Genomic DNA, 12,656 nt, shown 5'->3' on the forward strand with positions numbered 1-12,656 from the left:
TGATGTTTTCCACAAGGTCATTTACGTATATTGTGAATAGCAACGGTACTACGACGCTCCACTGCGGCACACCCGAAATCACTCTTACTTCGGAAGACTTCTCTCAATTGAGAATGACATGCTGCGTTCTGTTATTGATGCGAAACTACCACAAAACGACAGAGCGCAGAAAGGGTTTGTGAAGCTGCGGATGTGTGGCGCGAGTTGCACAACGTCCCGAAGAAGGACTTTTCTGACAGTTTCACATGGTTCTATGAACGCTCTGCGCGTTGTACTCAAGTGGGAGAGACTATATGGGGCACGTGATCTTTTGGATTAACGTGCCGTGAAAGCACACGCTTCCCTGGCGGTGCGCCGCCCGCTCCACGCTGGAGTGTGGAGTGGGGATAGCTAGCTAGCTACTTTCCCGCAACCGGTATAAGAGACGCACACACCTCGCCAGCCGCTATTGTCGCCATGAAGTCCTGCCTGCTGCTGTTGGTGAGTACCTCTCCGCTGTGCGTTTACCCGCAACATAATAGTCGCACACCCTACAGTGTCCCAAATCAAAGTGCGAGTGATTGCAGGCTAGAGTGCTTGTGCTACAAAACGTGAGCTGCCCGGTCAAAAAGTGGCGTCAAGAACTGAGGTGCTGTGAGAAGAAGGGTTACATTTTACTGACATTAAACTTCTGTCGAACAAATGTTATTTTTGCATACTGGCGTCGAAAGTGAAAGACTTACCGTCACATTTCAGTCGACAGCTTATAAAGTTTCTTCTCCATTTTGTTGTTGACAATGGAATGTGGATTCAAACTGGCAGTTTCGTGACCCTGCTGCCAAACTTTTGTGCAGTTGAGGTGCCATCCGGTAACTGAGGATACCAGATACATGGCACTGACTCTCGGAGGTAAATCACTTATGGAAAAGAGAAAGAGGTTTTGTCTTAAAATTAAGCCAGCAGGAACTCCTTGCGAAGTTGTGCTCCATTGAGACGCGTAACTTAATATTATTCGATGTTACGATTACTCTTTTATTCGTATATGACGGATAACGCCTGAGTCACTGCAGTGTATTATGTCAGTCTAGTTTATAAAGCATCATGGAGTGATAACGAACTGCAACTATTTTTACGTTACACGCCTCGGAATTTCGCTACTTGATTACTGTCATACAGAGATGATCTGACGGTAAAAAGCGGAAGAGTGTCATAGATTAGGCATATTTAATTTATCACAGAGAGTGGTACACTATTCTAATATTGGAATCTCGTTAACAACAATGATCTAGAATCCTTAAAGATACTGATGACATCTTTTCGTAAAAAAGGAAAAAAGTACCGAGGTGTATGGTTAAGAATCAAATTTCAGTTTCACTGTGAGTTGAATGCGTGTCTATGTTAGATGGCAGCAACTAGATTCTGAGAAAACATTTGTGACAGCGTGCATCCGAAAAAAAATCATTATCTAACACTACGTAATGCTGTGACATTTCACACAACACTTTCTCTTCTCGTGTTGTAATACGACATGGCTATGACATCTACTTTCAGCAAACATACAACACTGTAGAACCCAACGTAAACCACCTAGTCTTGGCACGTTGGTTTTAAGCACCGAATCAAATACACGTTCTTGATTGGAAGTAACCTACTTTAGTGCAACAATACAGTAAATTCGCATACTGTCATACTGTCAAAGTGTACAGGTACACTTCGCTGTGAGCGAGAAACTCAACAAACGAGTTACGTCCTTGCGACAATTACTAGTTGATGCACACGTTTATCATTAAATGTCAACCACTGACGGCCTAGAGTGTGACGAATTTCGACAGTCGTCCGCAGCAAATAACAATTATTCAGCACGTTTCTCTGAATATGAAAATCGTTTTCGCTCTTTCTTAATATTCAAACCACTTGCCTTGTGCACTTTAATACTCAGCTCATGCTGTCAAACAAGTGTCGTGTTAAATTCGCTACATGATTTTCTAATAATTGGAGAGAAAACTACTTCGTTAAATAAGACAGTTACTAACATTTTGGCGCACACAGAGGAATTCTTCGACCATATTCACTATCATAAAAACATTGGAATAGGTTACGAAACTGACTTGAAAGTTCTACTGTGTGAGGTCAGAATAAGAGTCGAACCACGGCCTTTGAAAATAACTGTTCACTTGCTGCTGCAGTTATGTTCTTTTAAGAAATTCAAATCCTCTGGCAAAATATTTCAGGATTTTCTTAAATGCGATACTAGATCATTGTCTTCAGTGCACTGACTAGCACAGAAATTATGGTTACAAGCATTGCGAAAACGTGAGGGAAACAGGCAGAAGTAAATTTCTGAACAAGTCCATAGAATAAAAGAGGGAACTAGTGAATTTTATGAATCACTGTTGTCAGCCCTTTCAGAAGATACGGAAAGGAATCAATGTACTTCAGAAATAGAGGCATGAGGAAATCCCATAGGTCAAACAATAAGAGGGGAGCAGATGTTTCGCACGGTTCTTAGCCAACAGAAATTCATTCAAATTTGGTGAATATTTGTCACAAGTTCATTCTTACATTTTTAACGGTTACGGAATTGGCATCTAAATTCAAACGACGTTGGTGATACACGTGAACGACTCCATAAAAGTGGAACCACCGAGAAATTGCAAATTATGGTATGGAACGATCCGTGTTTAAAGGGATACTGTAGCATAGGCAAAGGTCTGCGCTCATACGAAAATCAGTTGTAATAATTACTTTGGGGATACAATCCCACGCCGTCGTGAATGTCCGAGGACATATCTGCATATATCAGCAATAACTGTTACTTTGGATTTAAAAGTTAAAGGATAGCGTCATTTTTACGATTTCCGTCTATTTGGTTTTGCTTGTGATCAATAGTAATAATATTTATTATTTTAAGTCTCTATTATTACTCATTCGGAATTGAGTGCCACTGTGTTGGATGGAATGCAATTTATCCTGTAGAGGGTAGATCCATGTTTCATATCTGCAGGAACTTGTGCCAGCAGAAATTACAAATTGAAACGTTTATTGTATTGAGAAGTGTATTATGATACCATGTTATTGTAAATTAACGTGAATTTGATAAATAAACTACTTTCATATATTTGACCGCACGCAAAAGTGACGCCAACAGCAAACGACAACGTTTAACTTCCTAATGCACTGAAAATGACCCTTCAAAAATTCTCTAAATCGCTTCCGGTAATTACGATTTAAAAGTGTTTGTTACTGAATGTACTTTTCGTATAATAGTCTGAGTTGTATTCATGGTCGAGCCCCACTTTCTTAGCCAATGGAATGTAACTTACGAAGCACCACTCCAGCAGACGAAAATTCAGGTCAAGTGCAGGCCTACCGTCTGGAATCCGGAGTACAGAAAGGGTGAAAGTGGTTTACAGACCTGCAATATCCGTGGCTACGGATAAAAGACTTTTTAGATGCAGATGCAGGTAATGGACTAGCGGATGGAATGCCGATGCGGAGAGTACTTTTCTTATTCGCGAAAACCATAGGCTTATAGGTGGAAGACGATAGCAGAGAGACGTTGTGCAACACGGACAACTTTAGCGTTAGAAGTGCGACTTCCTCTGTTGCAAGAAGAGTCAAGAAACACGGTACCTGGTTCTAGATGAAATCTCGTGAAATGACCAGTTACAGCTCATCAGGAGGGAAAAAGCGGAGTACCCTCTGCCATACACCGCAAGGTGGTTTGGAGTATACATGTAAATGTAGGTTAGCCGTTTTCAAATTTTCATTCAATAAATAATAGATAGAAAATAGGAAATGCAAGTAAAAGCAAAGTTTTCGCATGGAATATTCTAAGAACCAAGCATAAATGAAAAAACTTCTAAAATTTTTACTAAAATTCGAGAAACACATATTGTGTCGCAAATTGTATGCCGTAACTGTACTCTTTAAGGGTAACGTGGTGGGATTTCGAGAGAATTAGCAAGGTTCTGTGACTTGGCAGGGGACATCTCTTACTCGTGGAAAAGATGTGGGTTCAAATAATTTATATCTAAGACTGAAAAATTCGCGAGAATATGGTAGGTAAACGATATTCTGACGAAAGCAGAGTTCAGAGGTGAGCTTGTGGGCAAACATATTTCAGCCTTCGTCTCGCGAAGTGACTGCAGTGAGAAAATTGGGAGCTAATATGAACATATTTATCAAGAGACATTCAGCAGCAGAAGTTCCGTCTTTTTTTTCCTCGATAAATAAAGAGACAACATTCTTCCGTGAGTTTTGTGAGCATGTAAATGGATGGACTGACATGATAATATGCAGTCTCTTTAGTAGTCCTGTAGTATTTTCTAAGTGTTCTGCCAATGAAACGCAGTCTTTGGTTCGCCTTCTCCACATTTTACATGTGTTACACTATGTGATCAAAAGTATCCGGACACCCCCAAAAACATACGTTTTTCTTATTATATGCATAGTGCTACCACCTACTGTCAGATACTCCATATCAGCGATCTCAGTAGTCATTAGACATCATGAGACAGCAGAATGGGGCGCTCTGCGAAACTCACGGACTTCGAACGTGGTCAGGTGATTGGGTGTCACTTGTGTAATACGCCTGTACGTGAGATTTCCACACTCCTAAACATCCCTATGTCCACTGTTTCCAATGTCATAGTGAAGTGGAAATGTGAAGGGACAGGTGTAGCACAAAAGCGTACAGGCCGACCTCGTCTGTTGACTGACAGATACCGTCGTCACATGTAATAAGCAGACATCTATCCACACCATCACACAGGAAATACAAACTGCATCGGGATCCAGTGCAAGTACTATGACAGTTAGTTGGAAGGTGAGAAGACTTGGATTTCATGGTCGAGCGGCAGCTCATAAGCCACACATCACGTCGGTAAATGCCAAACGGCGCCTCGCTTGGTGTAAGAAGCGTAAACATTGGACGATTGAACAGTGGAAAAACGTTGTGTGGAGTGACGAATCACGGTACAGAATGTGGCGATCCGATGGCAGGGTATGGGTATGGCAAATTCCCGGTGAACGTCATCTGCCAGCGTGTGTAGTGCCAATAGTAAAATTCGGAGGCGGTAGTGCTATGGTGTGGTCGTGTTTTCCATGGACGTGGCCTGCAACCCTCGTTGTTTTGCGTGGCACTGTTACAGCACAGGCCTACATTGGTGTTTTAAGCACCTTCTTGCTTCCCACTATTGAACAGCAATTCGGGGATGGCAAGTACATCTTTCAACACGATCGATTACCTGTTCGTAACGCACGGCCTGTGGTGGAGTGGTTACACGACAATAACATCCCTGTAATGGACTGGCTTGCACAGAGTCCTGACCTGAATACTATATAACACCTTTGGGGTGTTTTGGAGCGCCGACTTCGTGACAGGCCTCACCGACCGACATCGAAACCTGTCCTCAGTGCAGTACTTCGTGAAGAGTGGGCTGCCATTCCCCAAGAAACCTTCCAGCACCTGATTGAACGTATGCCTGCGAGAGTGGAAGCTCTCATCAAGACTAAGGGTAGGCCAATACCAAATTGAATCCCAGAACTACCGACTTAGGGCGCCACGAACTTGTAAGTCAGTTTCAGCCAGGTGTCCGGATACTTTTGATCACATAGTGTATTTCCAATATAAGTTGTTCGTAATTGTAATTCCTACGCACTTAGCAGAATTTACAGCCCTTAGATTTGATTGATCTATGGTGTATCCGAAGTTCAACGGATACCTTCTCGCAATCATGTGGATTACCTCACACTCTTCATTATTTAGGGTCAACTGATAATTTTCGCACCATACATATATATTTTCTAAATCGTTTTGCCATTTGTTTTGATCTTCTGGTGACTTTATTAGACGATAAACGACATCATCACCTCCAAATAACGTAAGATGGTTGCTCAGATTGTCTCCGAAATCGGTTCTACAAATAAGGTACACCAGAGGGCCTATAACACTACCTTAGGGGACGCCAGAAATGAATTCTGTTTTACTCGACGACTTTCCGTTAGTTACTACGAACTGTGACCTTTCAGACAGGAAATCATGAATCCAGTTGCATAACTGAGACGATATTTCATAACTGTGCAAATTGATTACGAGCCGCTTGTGAGGTATGGTGTCAAAAGCCTTCTGGAAATGTAGACTTATGAAATCAATTTGAAATACCTTGTCGACGGCATTCGCCACTTCGTGTGAGTAAAGAGCTAATTATGTTTCACAAGAACGATGTTTTCTAAATCTGTGTTGACTATGTGTCAATAGACCATTCCATTCGAGGTAATTCATAATGGTCGAACACAAAATATGTTACAAAATCCTGATACGTATCGACGTTAATGTTATGGGTTTGTAATTTAGTGGCTTACTGCTATTGCCTTTCTTGAATATTGGTGTAAACTGTGCAACTTTCCAGTCTCTGGGTACGGACCTTTCGTCGCGCGAGCGGTTGTATATGATTGTTAAGTATGGAGCCATTGCAACAGCATATTGTGACAGAAACCTAACTGGTATACAGACTGGACCGGAATACATGTTTTATTAAGTGAGTTAAGTTGCTTCACTACTCTGAGGATGTCTGCTTCAAAGTTACTCATGTCGGCGGCTGTTCTTGATTCGAATTCAGGAATATTTACTTCGTCATCTTCGGTGCAGGAATTTCGGAAGACCGTGTTTAGTAATTCTGCTTTAGCAGTACTGTCATCGACAGAGTGTCCATTGCCATCGCGCAGAGAAGGCACTGACTGCGTCTTACTGCTAGCTTACTTTACATACGACCAGAATACCTCTGGACTTTCTGCCAGGTTTTGAGACAAAGTTTAGTTGTGGAAACTATTATAAGCTTCTCACACTGAAGTCCGCGCTAAATTTCGAGCAATGTAGAGGCTCTGCTTCCGTTTAAATTTGGCATGCTTTTTTCGTTGTTTCTGCAACAGTGTTCTGATCTGTTTCGTGTACTGTGGGGGATCAGCTCCGTCGTTGAGGGATCAGCTCCGTCGTTCGTTAATTTTTTTAATATAAATCAGTCAATTGCTGTCGACGCTATTGCTTTGAATTCAAGCCACATCTGATCTACACTTACACTGTTAATCTGGAAGAAGTGAAGAGTGTCTCTAAGGAAGGCGTCATGCGAATTTTTATCTGCTTTCTTGAATTAATATTTTTTTTCATTTTCGAAGGATTTGGGAGTTACGGTATTCAGTCTCGCTACGGCAACTCTGTGTTTGATGCTCGTTATTAGCTCAGGATTATTTGTTGCTAAGAGGTCAAATAATTTTCAGAGAATGGGTTTAGCACAATTTCGGATGATATTTTATGCGTACCTCCGGATTTAAACACGAATTTTCGCCAACACATGATGGGTAAACTGAAGTCACCACCAGCTGTAATTGTATGAGTCGGTTACGTGTTTCAAACTAGACCCAACTTTTCTTTAAACCTTTCAGCAATTGTATCATCTGAGTTGGGCGGTCGGTAAAAGGATCCAATTATTATTTTATTCCGGTTGACAAGCCTGACCTTTATCCATACTAATTCACAGACACTACCTATTTCAATTTCGCTTCATGATTAACAGCTTCTAACAGCAACAAACAAGCCACCGCCAACTGTATTTTTGAGCACCGTTAGATCCTTCGCAAAAATTTGGGCTGAACTTACCCCAGCTTTCAGTGCCTATAACGGTTTGAGCATCAGTGCTTTCTATTAGCGCTTGGAGCTCTGGTACTTGCCAACATAGTTACGACAATTTAAAACAGATATAGCGATGGTTCCTGGGACTACGTTATTCCTGTGTTCAACCTGCACGCTTTGAGACTGGAACGCTTTTTGTGTTTCCTTTAGACTCTCTAACGTAAAGAAACTCCCAATCCATGCCACACATCCCCTGCTACTCGTGTAGCAGTCTCCTGCGTGTAGTGGACTCCTGAAATATTTAGCCGTACCCGAAAACCAGCCACCCTATGGCACTAGTCGACGAATCTGCAGCCTACACGGTCGCAGAACCGTCTGACCCTCTGATTTAGATCCTACACTCAGCTCTGTACCAGAGGTCCGCACTCGGTCCTGTCCACTATGCTGCAAGTGGTGAGCTCTGCTTCCATCTGGCAGCCTTTACCACTTCTGACACCTTCTCGAAACCAGAGAGAATATCTTCTGATCCAAAGTGACACAGATCATTGATACCGACGTGAGCCACCACCTGCAGTTGGCTGCACTCTGTGCTTTTCATGTCATCCGGAACGACCTGTTCCGCGTTTGGAATGACTGCACTCAATATGTACATGGAGTGCACTCTGGCTTTCTTCCCTTCCTTGGCAGCCATGTCCCTAAGGGCCCCCAAAACGCGCCTAACATTGGAGGTTCCAACTAACAATGATCTCATAATCTGTGACTGCTTGTATCGTGAATGCTGACAGGTTTCCTCTGAGACAGGACAATTGGCTGAGGTACAGTGTCAGCCGCCATAGACAACACCTGGAATCTGTTTGTGAGATTAACGGAGAAGGCCTTACTTTCAGCTCCCCAGGGTACTCTTTCGCAGCCATTACCAATAAATACCTGACAGTGTTCAAAGACCACAGCCTCTTAACACATTTCCTTCACTCTTTGGCCAAGAGAGTATTTGGTCAATTTGGCACTCCTAAAAGCGTTAGGATTTCCCTCTCCACTGTGCTCCAGCTGCGTCATATGTTTTGGGCAGAGAGGGGCGGTGAATACTTGCGCCTGTTTGTCTCTCACCCACATGTTGTAACGCTGGGTTATGATCCGCATAGGGACGTTCTTTCTGCTTGTTTTTCTCTTTTAGAACGAATTCTAGGAATACTTCCGCTTGTTAACGCAGTATATATTGTCAACTTTATGTCACCCATAGTGAACACTACAATGGTTATAAAGCCTCAGCATAGCTACACTAACACGAAAGCAAACGCGAAATATTCGGCGCGCGTCCAAAAGCACACACTTCAGAGAACACTAGGTACTCTGTAGAGATTATTATTATGTAGTATTCTGCGTTGTGGCAGGTCTATGTTTGGAGAATTTCTGGCACCTTTGTTCCCTGTCTTCAGCTTCTTTCCTTAGTCTGGTGTATCTCCTTCTACCTTTAATGTTATCCCGATGTTTGATTCTCCTACTTCCCCGTCCTGAAGTTCCTTTGATATTCCCTTCGATGACGGCGTGTAACAGCCCCACGTATCTAAGTACGTGTTCGTTCCAGTTAGGCTTTCTCTGAAGAATTGTGTTCAGAATAGTTTTCTTCTCTCCTTCACTTCTCAGTACATAGTCGTTTGTCACCCGACCTGCCCACTTGCTCTCCTCTATTCTTCACCAGCACCACATTTCAAAGCTTTACAGGTGTTTGTTCTCCATTTTCCTCATGGTCCATGTCTCTGCTCCGTACAGTGCAATGCTCCAGATTTAGAACTTCACCAGTTTCTTCCTTAAGTCCAAGGTGAACTTGCTGGTCAGCAGAGTCCTCTTCTTGCAGAATGCAGCTTTGGCCATGGCGATTCTTGCTCGAATTTCATTTGTACAGGGGGCATCCCTTGTCAGCAAGCTTCCCAAGTACTTGAACTGCATCACATTCTACAGCTCTCGATTGTCGACAGTTATCCTCAAAGGTTTCTCCCGTTTTTATATCCGCATCACTTCTGATTTCTCGATGTTGATTCCCATGACGTATTTCCTTCCAGTTTCCACCTACTGGCTTGTCACATGTTGCAGTTGTGTTGATTTTTGGCGACCGCTACCACGTCATTTTTATACTTGATGGTGCTGAGAAGTCATCCTCCTATCCTGAAGTTTCCGCATTTTTTCAAAGATTCTCTCGCCAGCCATTTTCCGTATAGGATGAAGAGACTCGGATGTAGACAACATTCTTGTCTGACTTGTCTTCCTATTTCCAAGCTATTTGTTTCACCGTAGTTCAGTCGCACCTTTATTCTTTGTTCAAAGTTTGCCTGGCGCTGTAATACACAGCATCACAGTTCCGTCTCGCAACTTCTTACGCACAGATAGCTTCGTGCAGTCACGGTGTTACTCGCTGCTAGAACATATTCGTTCCTTCGGTGAAAGTTACAGGGTGCAAGCAGTGCCACCGTTAGAACACTTTTACAGCTTCGAATGTGTTCGCGACCCGTGTAACTGTCATACACAACAGAAAAATCAGATACAGGAATTTTACGCTCAGTTTTGTCTGTAGTTGACAACAATGAATAAATCTAGTTATTTTTGGAGATATTTGTCTCTAAGAGATTAAAGTAACGAAAGCTGTCTAGATTTCGAATTTAAGCGCCATCAGTGCCTCATTAAATTTTTTTTTTTTCAAAAGCAGGCTAAATAGTAAACGGTCGTCGTACTTGCTTAAGCACAATAGATATCAAGCTTACGTTTTTAAATATGAAATGTTATTTGTTGAAGGATACGTTTACACACGTTTTCGAATCTTCAATAAATGTTACATAATTCACAATTTAGAATGATGTTCTTAACCACGTAAAACACTTGAAGAACATTGTTACAATAATGCGAACAGTTCTGTTGGTTTCGGCGTACTTCATGGCTGTGTGGAACCTTTTAAATGATTACTTGGTCTCTAGAACCAGGTGCTAGAACACGGTTGCAACATGAACGTCGTAACATATTACTGTTTAGCCATTCCCTGCTAGTAATGAGGCGGGTGCGTGATGCTATCTGTGCAGAGGGACGGTATCGCAATTGTGCTCTCTGTGTCTCACGCCACATGCTCCAGGCCTTGCTGCCCCTGGTAACTGTCTGACCCCCACTGTTGTTGTCGTATAAAAATTTACATTCTCGGGAAACTTTCGCTGTCGTTTCTTAACGCAATACATTATGTGTTTGCTTTATACTACCCATAATGAACACTACATTGCCCAAGTCCCATTACATAACCAAAATTAACATGAAAATCTATGCATGTTATGTTATGTTAACCGGGGACCTAGAAACGACGGAGAGGCTCCGTCCCCGTCGCAGCCGCAGTGGTCCACAACCCCACGACGACTGCCGCAGTCCACTTCAGCCCTCCGCCGCCCCACACCGAACCCAGGGTTATTGTGCGGTTCGGCCCACAGTGGACACCCCAGGGAACGTCTCACACTAGACGAGTGTAACCCCTATGTTTGCGTGGTAGAGTAATGGTGGCGTACGCGTACGTGGAGAACTTGTTTGCGCAGCAATCACCGACATAATGTAGCTGAGGCGGAATAAGGGGAACCAGCCCGCAGTTGCCGAGGCAGATGGAAAACCGCCTAAAAACCATCAATAGACTGGCCGGCTCACCGGACCTCGACACAAATCCGCCTGGCGGATTCGTGCCAGGGACCAGGCGCTCTTTCCTGCCCGGAAAGCCGTGGGTTAGACCGTACGGCCAAACAGGCGGGCTAAAAATCTGTGCATACCCGAAGCGTATGATAACATAGTAGTGGCAGAATGACTGTATTGGCTGGATCGTCACGTACTACACTGTGCCTTGTTAGGTGCAGACTCTTATACAATGAGGAGTCAAGACGTTGTGATCACTGGCCAGCGCGAGACTGAATGCCGCCAGGTGGCGTGATGCGCTAAAGAAAGTATATAAGACCAATGTGGAATCACGATACAGGCGAGCAGCGTCTACTGAAAGTGATATGTCCGAAAGAACAGATACCATCTTCATATATATGTAGCTAAGGCTCTCCGGCCATTTGACCATCTTCTTCTAAAAAATGGTTCAAATGGCTCTGAGCACTATGGGACTTAACTTCGGATGTCATCAGTCCCCTAGAACTTAGAACTACTTAAACGTAACTAACCTAAGGACATCACACACATCCATGCCCGAAGCAGGATTCGAACCTGCGACCGTAGCGGTCGCGCGGTTCCACACTGAAGCACTTAGAACCGCTCGGTCACACCGGCCGGCACTTATATCAACGCCTGTATGCAGCTAAGGGTATTCATTTCATTGTAACTTGATTGCTGTGTAATGTCGGATAGGTGGCGTTCTGCGGCAGATCTGACAACAGTTTACAGGTAGAAGTGTCTCGTATCTCATCTTGCGCACACACTGAAGTACGTGGCTTCAGCAGCAGACAACCACTCCGTGTTCTCATACTAACGCAAGGACGTCGTCAGTTACGATTCCAGTGTGCACCAGATCATCGATATTGAACCACGAACCGATGGAAACGTGTCGCTGCTTGTATGACTCACATTTTACGTTACACAAAGTTAATGATCACGTCGGTATACGCCAAGGTCAAGGTGAAGGGCTGCTCGAAACGTGAAACAGTCCGTGGACACAGGGCAGTGAGGTAGTAATACACAGTAGGGTACAGTCATTTGAGCTTCCGGGGGACATATGGTAGTAACCGAGGGCAGACTGACAGCTGTGGATTACGTGGACATTAAAGCAGACCACCTGAATCTCTTCATGCTCGATACCTTCCCCGATTGCGATAGCGTCTTCCAACAGGATAATTTCGCAAAGTTTGAATCGCACTACAGTGGTTTGAGGAGAGCGATCGTGATCTCACGTTGATGTATCGGCCACGAAATTCACATAATCTGAATCCTCTAGATCATGTTTGTAACGCTATCTGGTACAAGATTAGTGCCCACTAATCACCAGTTTAGAACTTAAAATAACGAGAACCGCGTGGGCTGCGCGAAGCCATCT

The 12,656-nt window shown here is 43.5% G+C and overlaps 1 protein-coding gene across 1 annotated transcript in view; it reads left to right on the forward strand.

Annotated features, from left to right (window-relative positions):
- Window positions 1–383: 383 nt before the first annotated feature.
- LOC126470886 (uncharacterized) overlaps window positions 384–12,656 on the forward strand; it is a 271,447-nt gene continuing 259,174 nt past the window's right edge. The window contains exon 1 of the mRNA XM_050098910.1: window positions 384–480. Within this exon, the coding sequence (XP_049954867.1) occupies window positions 457–480 (24 nt within the window). The 5' untranslated portion in view covers window positions 384–456. The remainder of the gene's footprint in view (window positions 481–12,656) is intronic.

The sequence above is a fragment of the Schistocerca serialis genome, chromosome 3, assembly GCF_023864345.2.
Source record: "Schistocerca serialis cubense isolate TAMUIC-IGC-003099 chromosome 3, iqSchSeri2.2, whole genome shotgun sequence".
Lineage (NCBI taxonomy): Eukaryota > Metazoa > Arthropoda > Insecta > Orthoptera > Acrididae > Schistocerca > Schistocerca serialis.